The sequence below is a fragment of the Enhydra lutris genome, unplaced genomic scaffold, assembly GCF_002288905.1.
Source record: "Enhydra lutris kenyoni isolate GAN:26980312 unplaced genomic scaffold, ASM228890v2 scaffoldscaffold50, whole genome shotgun sequence".
In the NCBI taxonomy this organism is placed as follows: Eukaryota; Metazoa; Chordata; class Mammalia; order Carnivora; family Mustelidae; genus Enhydra; species Enhydra lutris.
Window position 1 is genome coordinate 4789896 of NW_019154134.1, and position 14670 is coordinate 4804565.

At 44.9% G+C, this 14670-nt stretch overlaps 1 protein-coding gene across 3 annotated transcripts in view; it reads right to left on the bottom strand.

The window, feature by feature from the left end:
- Positions 1–14670, bottom strand: part of LOC111156936 (protein phosphatase 2 regulatory subunit Bbeta) — a 432155-nt gene that overhangs the window by 101479 nt on the left and 316006 nt on the right. For all 3 annotated transcript variants that reach the window (XM_022518093.1, XM_022518092.1, XM_022518090.1), the window contains one exon: positions 9922–10034. In XM_022518093.1, coding sequence (XP_022373801.1) covers positions 9922–10034 — 113 coding nt within the window. The remainder of the gene's footprint in view (positions 1–9921; positions 10035–14670) is intronic.

A 14670-nucleotide genomic window follows, 5' to 3' on the forward strand; every position in this document is an offset into this window, starting at 1 on the left:
GGACAGGTATCGAAAATACTACATCAATGTATCAGGTAAAGCCTGGTTTGCAACATACAAGGATCAAAGTGATCCTGTCTTCTCCTGAACTTGATTCGAAACCCATCTGTGTTCATTATTTTCTACAAAAATTTTATGGATAATGAGCAGGAGCCCTAGAATTTCTTCTGTGGCTTCAAATTAGTTCTTTGCATGAGCTGGTAGCAGAAGGGATCTAGGCACGTATTTCTGATCTCTGGTTCAGCAGGTCTAACTGACAAAGACGATTCCGTTCTTGGCTTTGTGAACGCTCTAAGGTTTCTTGGGCCGTGCATGCCCACACCCGCAGACCTGAGCAGGAGTCACGTCAGGGCATGGGACTCACCCCTCTCACCACAGCAACAGTGAGGTCTGGGGACAGTGTCTTTCCCATCACACTCATAACTCAGGTAATTCCACCTGAAAAATTCAGAAATTGGAGGCCCTTTTCTCCTTGAACCATCCAGTTGTGCCTGGATTTTCTGCTTACTGTAAAAATATACAGAGAGCTAGCTCTTGAAAGGAAAAGATGGGTGAAACTATACTGATAACCTCTCTTTTGAGAAAAGTACATCTGGGTCCGTGTGGATTAGGTTGGAGACAGGGACAAGGTCCTTGCTTGCAGGGCCTGAGAAGGGCCAGCAGCAGGCCTGGCTGGGCCAACCTTACCACACCTCTGAAACGCACACGAATTAATGACTGACGTCAAGAAGAGAGCAGATTGCTGTCTAGAATACAGTCCTGGCTCATGACTAGAAGATAAACCGCATCAGAGGCCATGGAAACAACAAGATTTTCTTCACTAACAGGATTCTTTTCTTTTTCTAATATTAGTGGGCTTCTCAGCTTCCCAACCGCTATTAAGTGTATGTATGGGAAGTTATATTTACCAGTTTCTATCACATCCAAGAAGCCATGGTAGCCGTCAAAGGGGGTAAGAGCAAGAGACAAAGTGACCTTTATCTTAAACCAGGTATAGGATTCTGCTTATATTTACATTAACACTGGATCTGATTACCACACTGGAAAGACAGCAGAACAAAGGCAGCTTTCAGATGAAAGAAAATATTTTGTAGCCCAAGAATGCACTCTGAATCTGAGGCAGCTTTGGAGTCAGTACAAACACAAATTCAAAATCAGGCACAATGGATCGCTGGTCCCCTGATGTCACAATGCTTTGAATCTTTACAATTATATTCATCGGACTTTTCCTGAAACTTTTGGTCTCCGGGTGACAGACAAGAGGGGAGGGGAGAGGAGAAAGGGAATAATGCTGACCATCCACTGTTCACAGGGCATCATGCCACATACTGCTGGCATATTACTCTATTTTATTAACAGGGGTGATTTCCATCTTACCGATGATGGCTGACGTGTGGCCTGCTCCCTTTCCTGGAGACCTGCCGTATGGTGTTAAGATCAGAGACTCTGGAGTCCGTGAGAATGTGGTTAAAAATGGGACTGCCACTTAGCAGCTATAGCCAGTGGGTAAGTCATCTCAGCTCTGAAGTAAAATTCTTCATCTGTAAAATGGGGATGACAACAGCACGCCCCCCACAGGGCTGCAGAAGATGGTGTTTGTAATGTACGCAGCACAAAGTCTGGCACACGGTACGTATTTAATGAGTGTCTGCAAAAGAGTTCGCTCTCAGGGCACACTGGCCATCAGGTGGGCTGCCTGCTGATTCCATAAGGACTAGGATGGGGAAAGAACTTGGGTTTTGAAGGGCAGAACCACTCACATGCAACCTAAACTCTGATGGCTTGCAGAAGCTTACTCCTAAATCAGATCACTCAGTATAGCGCCGACCTCCTTTTGATAATAAGGTTGCCCTCAGATTACTCTATGTAGTACCTTGAGGTAAGGGGAAGGAAGAAGTCAAAGACAGAATGTAACAATGAAACCAGAGAACCTTCCCCTTGGAGCGGACCTTTCAGGTCATCATTGTGCCAATGCCCCAAAAACCCAGGTGGTCTTCAGGATTGTGATAGAGCTGAGAGGTTCGGGAGGGTCCCTTGGCTCTGCTCCCACATGTTCTGAGTCAGTGAGCTGGGACTGATTTAAGCCACATCCCAGAGTCTCATCATCACCCAGCTTTGGTAAACCATGACCTAGTTCCAGGCGTCCTTTCTGCCCCTCCTTCCCCCAACACCACACGGGAAACTCACCTGTGCCCAAGACACAAAGCAGCTTCTACAGTTTCCTTGACAGGCTGTCCTCTAGTTCCTGCTGACTCAGAGTGTGGTTTACATTGAATATTCAGATGAACAGGCCAGATATTCTCTTTTGATATGAGAGGAAAGATAGTAAAGACATGAATTCCAGTCCAAACACTACCACTCACCAGCTGCATGACCTTAGGCACATTGCGTAACTTCTCTGACGTCTGGTCTCACATCTCTCTCTCTCTTTTTTTTTTTTTTTTTTTAAAGATTTTACTTATTTATTTGACAGAGAGAGTGAGAGAGCACAAGCAAGGGGAGCAGCAGAGATGGAAGGAAAAACAGGCTCCCTGCTGAGCAGGAAGCCCAATGCGGGGGCTCTATCCCAGGACTCTGGGATCATGACCTGAGCTGAAGGCAGACGCTTAACCGACTGAGCCACCCAGGCTCCCCTGTTCTCACATCTCTAAAATGAGGTTTATTTCAGTCCCTCCGTAAAGGCTTTATCTCAAAGATAAAATCAGCCAATGTATGTACACTGTCCCTGGAACACAGCAAATCCTCAATAAATGTGGGCTCCTCTCATTATTATTCCAACAGAATTAGTTCCTTTGCCTAACATCGAACTCAGCTAACATTGTCTCACCAAACACTGGCCAAAGAACAGGACGGAGACATCCCCAACACTCATCCCCACGAGGCGAAATGCATCAAAATTCAGAGGCTTGTCGGGGAGGGTCGTGCCGAGGTTCCTGTGGAGTGCTTTCTGATCCCATAACCGAAACCCCATGACACAGACAGATACAATCAGATAATGATGGCAATCAATAATGATAACAGAAATTATTATTTATTTTCATAAACACAGACTATGTGTGTCCCGCTGAGTTACACACATCACATGCCAGCATTCTCTTTTGGGGCAGTCAATCAATGGGAAATCTCAATATCCACCCGCCGGGGCAGGAGGGGGAGGGACGGAACGAAGGTTGAGAAATTACCCACACCAGAGTGACACGTTCACGGAGTTAATCTAATCCAGGGGGCCATTGCAAGCCTGTGACTATGGAACAGGCTTGATTGATTTTTCAATGCGGTAGCTAAACACTTCATTGTTGTTTGCAACAAATATAAGGAAAGGAAAGATGAAACTGTGAAAGGGTTGGATATTAAGTCCCAGCACAATAATAAATCACAAAATGAAGCCTAGAAAAATTAAAAATGGGTAGGGGAAGGCTGTATCTGTGTCCTAAGAGGCCTCGGGTATCAAAGCATAAGAGCCAAAATTAAAACCTGGGCAGGGCTGGCGGATCCTGACTCACCCAGTAATCTTCCCTGAACCTGGGGTTACCCATCGTCCATGGGCACCGTAGAGGCAGCGAGAAAGCATAAGGTTGTGTCTAGACAGCAAATACTTGCTTCTCAGAGCCTCAGTTTCCCCCTTTTGTAATGGGGATAATTACATTCGTACCATTAGAAAGAGGAAAATACCAATTCATGTCCTACTTGCCTCCCAGCATCCGTGGGAGCATCCAACGAGATCCCCAGCACGAAAGACCAAATATCCTGCAAGATACATCTTGGAAACCCCTTTCCTAGGCCTGTACCTCCTTTCCCTCTGTTCTTGCTCTGATACAGCTAACTTCTGTGCTGGTCTCGGGACCCTTATCCTCTCCAGTGTTTCTCAAAGAGCAGCCCAGGGACCGCACGCACCAGAATCACCTGGGGGTTTTCCAGAAGGGGTCTGGTCAAAGATTCACTGGGTGCAACTCAGACCTTCTGTGCCAGAAGCCCTAGAGGGAAGGGACTGTACTCGACAGAGCCTCCCAGGTGCCCATGAGGCATTCTGAATATAAGAACCATTGCTTCTGTTAATTTTTGGTTGCGGGCATTTGCATCCTGTTCCCACCTTCCTCTTGAGGAAAGGGAGGGCGTTTCACTCATCTTTGGGAGACCCACTTGGCAGTACGTACCTAGCACAGTGCCTGACACACAGCAGGCACACGCCAAATGGGATAAAATACAATAAAAAGTTCTACGTGTCAGATGCCATCCCCCTTGTTGTCTCAATCAGGGGCCACACACTACATAGTACTGAATAATGGGGAAGGTCAGGACCTCTGGGATCACAGAGACCTGGGCTCCATTCTTGGCTTTGTCATTTATTATCTGTGGGGCCTTAAGCCAGTGCTTACCTCCCTGAGCCTCTGTTTATACATCCTGTAACATGGGCATGATGCCCAAGTCACAGGATTGCAATGAAGAAAGAATTGTAAAGCACGCATTACACACTCTCAGCCCAGAGCCGGTCCCTAGGAAAGGCTGAACACAAGCAGTTGCTTAACTTAACCCCCTGGTGTGTTTAATCAGTTCTTTAGAAAACAGATCAGGTAGTTCCACTAGCTGTTTCACTGAAAGGATCACTTTTGGGAAAAGAGCTAGTCTGTTTAATCAACCTTACTAAGCCGTGACCTGTTAGCCACAATCCTCAAAACGACCCCTTGTGAGTTCAGAGCTGGCAACGCTCTTGCTGATGGGCCAAGGTACCCTTAAGGTGGTGGTGGGGGGGTGGTGTTTGGGGGGGGGGGGGGGTTGTGTGTGTGTCCAAACAGTCATGGGCAACATTTGCAAACATCAGGGTCACCCTACGTGGAAAAATGTTAGTCCAGAATGTCATGAGTGTGTGTCTAGAGGCTGAGAGGAAGACAGGCTCAGTCGCCAGCATCCAGCTCATATATAAAACAGCAGGTCATTTCATCTTTCCAAAAGAGTGCACCCACTGTGTGCCCACCCTGTGACAGAAAAGCCTTTGCAGCCCTCAGTCCTTGGTCCCCCCTCTTCCACCAAAGTAAAGCTCATGCATTAAGAAAGCTCTGCTGAAGAAGTCCAAGGTACACAAAGAACGAAATTCCCCTGCTCTCTGATCATGAATGAAGATCTTCTTAGAAGGCAGAAGCTATACGAAATCCTAATGAATTGGATAGATTTGGTTCTCATCTCAGTTCGGCCATTTGCTAGGCATGAGATCTTGGGTAAAATCCTTGTCCTCGCTAAGGCTGTTTCCATTTCTGTGTAATGCATTCATTTGACAAATATGTGTCCCTACCACATCCCGCGAGTTCTAGGTGCTGTGGCTGCAGGAGGAAAACCCAGTGTGGCTCCTGCTTTCCCGGAGGTGGAGGAAGGTGGAGGGCCAGCAGCAAATACACAGATGATATCTCAGGCAAGGATACAGACCAGCAAGAAGGGGCAGGGTAAGGCCACCGATGGTGAAAGGGAAGACCCCAGTATGTGATTTTCCCTAGGGAATTCCAGGAGAGCTTCTCAGAGGAAGGCAGGCTTTGGATGACCCAGAGAGAATAAGAGAACTTACCTGGCAGAGTTACTTTAGAACTACATGATCTAAGGATATGAAATCCAGCATCTGGGATAGAGTAAGCACCTAATAAACATGGCTATTATTATTATTACTATTAATATTAGCTGCAAGGAATATTTGGGTAAAATCCATTAGAAAACTGGAATTCATCACAGCCCCTTCATTTCTGGCAAGTCACAGCGTGGGAGATCACACCTTCTGATATCTACATTTGTAACTGGTTAAAAAACAAATTCCAATCTGGCCTAGGTTCCCAGGGCACTGGCAGTGAACCATAATGAGGCAAATAATAACTCCAGGCTCCTCCTGCTAGGAGGAATATGCTAAGTGTGATTTCTCACCACCCAGCTCCCATCCCAGGCTGATGAAGTTACTACAACTATGAGTTTCTGTTGCCTAGAAAGGGCTCTGAGGGCTGCTTACATCTTGCTATTGGGAGGCTGGACAGGAAGGCCAGGGGAATCTTGCTAAGCAGAACTCCTGAAGACTCCAGGGTCATTGCTCCTGCATGCTGGGGACAGGGATCTGAAAACCCACTGTGTATGAATGTGGGGGTAGGAGAGAAGGTGGAATGGGTAGGGAGAGAGAGACAGGCATCCTGATCTGGAATGATAATGGTGCTAATGAGGAAGAAAGCCATTTCAAATCCTCCGAAGTGTGTGTTCAAGTGTTAGAGCAATAGCTCTTGATTTTTAGTCCCAGCTTTGGAATCACCAGTTGGCAGGCATTGGGCAAGTCACTTCTCTTTCTGAGTCTGCACCAGGTTTAAGGGCTCAGGTCCATGGCAAAGGAGACCAAGATTTGGTTCTTAGTTCTATGTGACCCTGTGCATATTACTTAACCTCTCTGAGCCTCATCTCTACAATGGGTAGTTGATAGCAAACTCTACCGCGGGTGACAGCTAATGCAGACACAGTGTGCAGCACAATGCATGGGATATAATAAATGCTCAATAAATACTAGATACCAGCATTTTCACTGGCCCTCCCCCTGGCTGTTCTGAAGGTAAATCAAGGGATTAGGTAAGAAACATTGGTGATATAAATGGCACTTTACAGCACTAAGGTTTTGTTATTAAATTATCATCATGATTATTGCTTTGAATGCTATATACTTAGCAGTCAATATGGTTTTCATAGAAGTCTTCTCATAGCCTTTCTGGATAATGAGTGATTGGATGTAAAAGGTTATCTCTTCTGTGAAAAAAGAAAAAAAAAAGCCACATTCTTGCTTTGAAAAGCTGAGGATCCTAGCACTGAAACAGAACAGGTTCATTACTCAGTGAGGATTAATTAGCTGTCGGGGATTATTAAATGTTCTCACTCTCAAGAACCACACAGAACTGGAAAGTATGAAAAGTGAGCAAGAGGTAATCGTAAGACAGGGAGGGGGGAAACGCCACAAGTGCTGGCAATGCAAATTTCAAGAGAGGAGCATGTTAGTAAATTACAGTCTGATTAATATCATGTCAGCTCATTCTCTGTTTGGAGTCATTGTTCTGAATCTATGGTCTTCAGGGTTGTTTGTGGTTTTTTTCTTCTACTACTGAGATCAAAATGGAAAGGAGGCTGGCCTTTTCAGTATTTTCATCCAAAGAAAGCTGTAGTGTGGAGGATTACACTGAAACATAGGATACTGGAAAGCCTAGGAAAGTAGATGGGGTGAAATCAAATATGGGTATTTACACTATTATAGCAAATGTGTCTCTCAAGTTGATGTAGTAACTATTGAAATGATTGAAAAGTAGCAGAGGCCCATAAAATGATAGCTCAGGGGAGCCTTAGAGATGATAAAATCCAGTGACCACAGACCCCTGTCTCAACCCAAACGGACTTGTGTTAAACATGTAGATCTCACTGGATCTCCTCCCTTTGCTGAAGGGAAATCACTGGGGTCGGGTCCCGGGAATCTGGACCTCGCACCGTGGATGCAAGAGCACAGACTGTTCAGTCTTCTGTGTGGCAGCCTAGAAACTAAGCTTGGACAGAAGAAATGTGATTTGCTGGCCCAGGGTCACACAGCTTGTTAAGATAAAAGCAAGAACCAGAATTAGGTTTTCTAACTTGCAACCACACCTCAAGGCCTCCTTCCATGTTTGATGAATACCGAGCCCAATTCAACATCTCTGCTCTAAGGGAAACGTACACACACAGGCCTTCTCTTCATCACGGGGGCCACATCTCTGAGCACCAACCACAGGCGTACAAAATCCTATGGGACACCAGGGATGCCAGGAACTACAGATGGCATCTGAGAAGGTCTGTCCACAGAGCAAACAAAGACAAGGTGACATCTGGGCAGAAGGTCATGGTGTGAACCCCCCAGTGGCACCCACAGGATTGCTAAGTTCCACGGGGCCAAAGATGATCTTATTCCCTTTGGACAGTCAACAGATTACCTGCCACTCACTAGGTATCAGTGATTTGCTTGTGGACTGAGTACAACAGTATAAAAAGTACATGAAAAGGAAAAGAATATGAACTTTTCTCATATCAGTAGGGAGTAATAACAGCTATGATAATGATAATGATGAAGATAATATCATACCAACAGCAGGGGACAAACATTAATGAGTGCTTTCTGGGAGTGAGACACTCTAAGGGTAAGCACTTTGGCACACACAAGACAGCATGGATTTCTCACAAAAATCCCAGGAAGCACTGAATCCTTGTAATGCACAGGGGACTTGGCAGGCACAAGGACTTTAATTAATATGCCCAAGGTCCCCAGCTGGAAAGCAATGGTGCCACAGTTCTGACCCAGGACAGACTGACTCAGTGTCCAGACTCTTCACTACTCTACCCTTGGCTCTGCAAAACCCCCAAGCCTTTAGAGCATCGGGCCAGCCTGATACGGAATATTCGCACGGCCGTTCTTCAGGCTGGAGGCACAGGCCGACAAGAGGAAACAGAGCCAGTCAATGCTTATTTGCTCAGAAGACCAAAGACCAGGTACCCATGAGTAGTGGATAAATACCGGACAGCTTAGCATTGTGACCAGCAACGAGCCTGTGTTCACAAAGCAGCTGCTGGAGATACCTGGGTTGGCTCAGTCAGTTGAGTGGTCGACTCTTGGTTTTAGCTCAGGTCACAACCTCAGGGTCATGAGACTGAGCCCCATGTTGGGGTCTGCACTTAGCAGGGAGCCTGCTTGAGATTCTCTCCTTCTCCCTCTGCCCTTCCCCCTGCTCACACTCTCTCTCTAAAATAAATAAATAAAATCTTAAAAAAAAAAAAAGCATCTGCTGCATCAAGAGAGGAACAAAGGAATTAACGAACAAATAAATAAGCGAGCTAATGGGCACACACTTATCATTCAGCTCCTGTATCTGCTTCTAAACCTCGAGTGACAACCTCTTTTCCGCGCATGGGCTGCGCTGTGCCTTCTCAGTTTTTGGTCTTCGGTAGAGCAGCTGGTATCTGAAAGCATGTATCTGACACAGTTTTGAAAGCCCCTCAGGGCCAGGGCTGGTCTCAGCATGTGTCTGCTTTACCTCTCATGTTAAACACATCCCAAATCACTCACCACTGAGTCCTGAACCACTCTAACCTGTATCCAGAGAGCCTTCCCTTAAAAGTTTGCTTTTTAGAAATCCATTTTTAACACCACTTTCCTAAGACACCTTTCCTGGTCTCCCAGAGCCAAATATAATTTCCTCCTCCGTTGACCAAACTCTCTCTGACACTCCCTGCATTTATCTTACTCTATTTTGTGCCGTAAGCATTTTTATAGTAGACCTACAAATCTGTTCTTTACCAGACTGTGCATTTCTGGAGGGCAGGGAGGGAGCCACTTAGACCAACAGGCGAGATCACGTATTGAAGACCGGCCACGGAAGGAGGGCTTTCCAACCGCGGCACATTTTTAGCCAAGTATGAGGTTTGCTGTATAGACAGAGAATCTACAAATAACTTGCATGACCAAAGTTCCAAAGGGTTAAAGTGATCACACGAGATTCTGGTGAGGAGCAGAATTCAAACCCAGGCCCATTACATTCACAAGTTCACATTCTGAATCACAAGATTCCAACTTGCCATGTGGGTAGTCCCATCCCCTGCACCTTGAGTACAAAAGACGCTCAGAACATTTTCGATACTGAGAGCAGACAGAGGCTGAGGATACAGTAAGGCACGACAGTGGCCATATGGCCAGTCCTGGGGGCATAAAGGAAGGACACGCTTCTGCAGTCATCAGAGCTCAGACCTGTCCTCCTCCTCCCTCTGCTTTATCTCCTTCACTCACACATGACGCTTGCAACCGAGAGCAGCACCCAGCCCACAGCCACACCGGTAAGTCCTTCCTCGGTGCCGGGTGGCCAAGAGAAGCAAAAGACAGGGGCCAAAACTGCCCCGGGGACTCACCCTCAAGGTCGTGATGGTGGCGGGATCCCGGAGCCGGCCCTCCTCATCTTTCAGATTGTAACCTTCTGGCCTCTTATCACGCTCGCTGACTTTCCACAGCTTCACAGTTTTATCTGTGGAGGGCAGCCAGAGAAAACCAAATTACAGTGAAAACCAGCTTGTCAGGGAGTTTTGTGTGCAGAGGGGTGGGGCGGGGGACGCAGGGGGAGGTGGGGGTGAGGACAGAAGGAACTGGGGGTCACGTCAGGGATTCAGAGCATCATCTAATGCTGTCTGGAGGCAGAGCTCGTGTTTCAGAACAAAACCATATATTGTGCCTAGACCAATGGTTTTTCTGATGATGGACTATGAAATCTGGAGCTTATACTTTCTTTTGGTTCATTCAATAAAATTATTTTCAATAAAAATATTTATTAAACACTGAACAAGAGCGGTCACATATACAGAACTAGCTGTGTCACTATGTTATTAGCACTTGTCATGGAAAATTTATTTAATGCTCACCACAACCCCGAGAGGTAGGTACCCCCATTTCCGTGTCCCACCCGAGCAAGGACTGTCCCAGCCATGACCTGAAGGGCCTTCGTGACCCACACTTCCTCATGGTCTCACTGTCTGCCCCTCTGCCCCTGTCGCCCTGTGCTTCTGACACACGGCTTCTCTACAGCCCCCATACATGTTGTCCCTACTCCTGCCTCGGGCTTTGCACTAGCTCTGCCTTTTCCTGGAAAGCCCTCGACCCTCTTCTTCAAGTGAGTTTTTCCTTCACTCTGCTCTGTTCATGTCCTACCCCCAGAGGGGCCTTTCTGTGCCAACCTGCATCAGAATGTCCCCACCATTCTCTTCGCCTGCTCCTCTGGCTTCAGGGCCTCGTCTTGCAACTATGTGACAACGGCTTTGTTTCTTCTCCCTCAAGTGAATGTAAGCTCGCCGGAGCCAGGGATTCTGTCTCGTCCATTACTACACATATAGCACATACAACAGCACCCGGGACACAGTGGATGTTCAATAACTATTAGGTGCGTGAACAAGTGAGTCCCATCTATACTGTGTATCTTGCTAGCAGTACTCAGAGATATCAAATGGTAAGAACATTCATCCAAAAGCTCCTTTCCCCTTGCAGTCTCCTTGGAATCCCCAGCTGGAAACTGCCTTTCTCCCCCGTGTGCTGTTCCAGCACTTTCCATCACTGGCTGACACCTGTCATTCGCCATAGCAATAAAGCAGGGCAAGATCTCTAATGGGTACGGGGGTGAGGCAGGCAGGGAGAATGAATGAGAGGGGCTGAGGGCTCTGGGTGGCAGGAGATGGCACGCCCCACCTGCAGATTTTTGATCACATTTCTTAAGAAAACATGTTTGGGCCAATCAGATCATAGGTGTGGGCCACGTGCCTTTGCAGGCTTTCCTGAACGGGTCCTGCATTCATTACTTGTATGCATTCTAGGTTTTCTTGTAGGAGGCAGGGACTTGAACGCCTTCCTCCTCTGTATCTTGCTCTGTGACTGCACGGGGTAGGCCTGGGAACCAGACAGACTTGGGCCACACCCTCACTCCCCCTCCAGCCAGCCACATATGGCCAAGGACAGGGATTCCCATGGAGCAGGTGTGTAGTTTCTTCAAGTGACAAACGGGAACACCAGATTTATCAGGAAAAAGAGCACAGAATGCCCAATTCAGTGTGAATTTCAGAGAAACAACAAATGACTTTTTAGTATAAGTATGTCCCAAATATTTCAACCTTATAAATAAAGGCACCTAACTTCTCTATGCCTTGGTTTCTTTACTTGTCAGCTGGGGAAAACAGCACCTTCCCCACGGGGCTCTCAGGAAGATGAAATGGAACACTGGGCATGTAGTGTTGAACACAGGGGTGGCCTGATAACAATGGTTGACAAAGGGCGGCTGTTATTAGAATTTGCAAAGGGGGCAACTATTCTCTGATAATAACATGTTGCTCTGTGACCGTGACAGTTTTATCCTGTGGTGATGTCAGCACATCCCATTTCCTCTGCAATACTGTGGGGGAGATGAGCCGCCTCTCCCCCAGCCTCTAGTAGGGTTCCCTTTCTCCTTCACCCCCTCACCCTCCTTCTCCACATCTCCTTGCCAAAGGCCAGGCCCTCAGGGGTCTGAAATGCACCCCATCCTGAAGTTGGCTTTCAGCAACCACTTGGCTACTTTAACAGGTCAGTGCTCCTGTTTCCTATTATCTGGGGACAACTCTAGCTGGTCGCATGTGCTGGCAGACCCAGCCGGGCTGCTAAGTGCAAGGTGTGTGTGCCCTGAACCGTGTGCTCCCCCGGCCTGTACTGGGACAGAAGGCAGGGAAGCCTTCCCCAGCCCCAGAGTCGAATTTCTGCACTTCCTGTCCATATGCCAGCAGTCCTCAGCTCCCACCTGCTTTGGATGCCCTGTGGCCACAGGCGCTGCATTTCAGGGTGAGAAAATGAAGCAGACGCTCTGCTTTATACAGTGGCTGGATTAGTGACCGGTCAGCTGTGACTCAGAACAACGCAAATCAGTGATGTTTAACACCCAATATTTCCTACTGCTGGGCTTTGGAATATATCCTGTCCCCTTTGCAAGGTGATTCTCCTCTTCTTTTTTCTTATTATAAACAATACATTGCAACACAGAGAAATAGAGAAACCACAGGTAGAACATAAAGAGTAAGAGTCAGCTATAATCTGGGGCACCTGGGTGGCTCAGTGGGTTAAGCCTCTGCCTTTGGCTCAGGTCATGATCTCAGGGTCCTGGGATCGAGCCCTACATCGGGCTCTCTGCTCAGCAGAGAGCCTACTACCCACCCCCTTCTGCCTACTTGTGATCTCTCTCTCTGTCCAACAAATAAATAAAATCTTAAAAAAAAAAAGAATCAACTATAATCTCTCTGGTCAGGGACAATCCTTGTTAATGTTTCACAGAGATACTTGTATTTTTTCTCTGCATTTTTGGGGGTGGGGTGGGGTACAAACCTATAGCAATACTGCATATACAGATTTTATATTTTCTCATTTTCTTCTTGTATTATACAAGTGGCAAATATAATTGCAAAAAATGAAAATGAGCCAGAAAGTGAAAAAAAAAAAAAAAAAAAGAAAAAATTAACATTTCCATCAATTCCATTAGACAAAGAACACTATCAGGAAAATTTCATATACATCCTTTCATTATATTTGTGTGTACAATTATATCACTTTTTAATATATGTAATGAGCTATGCATAGATTATAATATGTTTTCCTAATCATATCTATCCATACTAACATCTACTCCTATAAATATCTACTTTAAAATAGTAAGAATTTGTTAATAATTAAAGGTCAAATAAAGGGAGATTTATTAGTAAATTATGGAAAACTCATACAAGGGAATGCTATGCAGTCACTGAAAATGTGATGATATTTTAGAAGAATATTTAACAGCCAGGAAGATATTCCTGTTAAGTGTTATATTATTAAGTAAAAAAAAATCTTGCTGCAGAACAGCTTACAGATTAATCTCATTTTTGTTAAGAAGCAAAAAGATTTATCCATTTATCTACATCTCTGCTTTTTTCTTTAAAAGATATTAATACGGTTCTCTCTAGGTGTGAACATTGTATTTTCTTCCTTTTGCTTCCCTGTTTTTTTCTAATCTATTTTTTATGATGAACACATACTATTTTTGTAGCACGCAGAATAAATCAAGTATACCTTTCCCTCTCATTATAAGAATTAAGACAGAAGTAGAAAGCTAGGTAAAGCAATGTGTTTTCACCTGGCAAGTAATTTCAAAGTCTAGATTCACAATGGAATGTTGGTTTTATTTTTCATGAAAAATGATAAAGTTGAAAATATATGCCAGCAGAACATAAAAACTACACCCAACTGTAATGAGATAAGCACATTTTTTTTTTTTAAAAGATAATTGATGGCGAATTCAATCCAATTCCCTATGGCTGGGTTGCCTGGAGTCATTCTCGACTTTATTATCACACAATTTTTCTTGACTTAGTATCTTGAAGCTTTGTGGATAAAAAAGTGTAAGAAACATGTGGCTGTTACTATGAGTAATGACTTTTTCTTTTTTCTGGTTGGCTTTCTGAGTAGTTCATCATTACTTATGGCAGCTTTTAAACACAATCTTATCATCTATCTTCATTTTCTCTTTTGTACAGTAATTCCAATTGTCTTTCATTAATTTTTGCATGTTAACCTATTTGGCTTAAGGGGAATTCTCAAACTCAATATTAGTACAAAAAAGAAAATCACATAAGAACATGGGAATTTTTCTTCTAAGAATCATTTTGAGATGCTGTTGGCATATGAAATAGCATCCCAAATGGGAAGATAATATCCTTGTTAATCAAAAAACTATTTAAAAACTCAATTAACAGAACATTATGCTATATAATTAATCTTCATTGCATTTCAATGATTTCCATCCCATCCCCCCCCCCAAAAGCAGTTAATAAGTCTTTGGATTCTATAGTAATAATCAATAGAGTAAATTTCATAATATGAAGTCAGTTAGCCAGAGCAGATCATCAGACACTTTACCTCTGCCTGAAACAATTAAGTCAACATCATCAGAAGTCTCTTTTATTCTAAAGGGTTGGATAGGCAGAATCTATTTTGCATTCGCCAGCGAAACAAACAAAAAAAGAGGAAACATTCATGTGGTCTGGCTTTTAAGAAATCCAGGGTGAGAAAAGTAAAGTGAACAATACAGACAGTTCTGAGAAAGAATTAAATTACTGAGAATC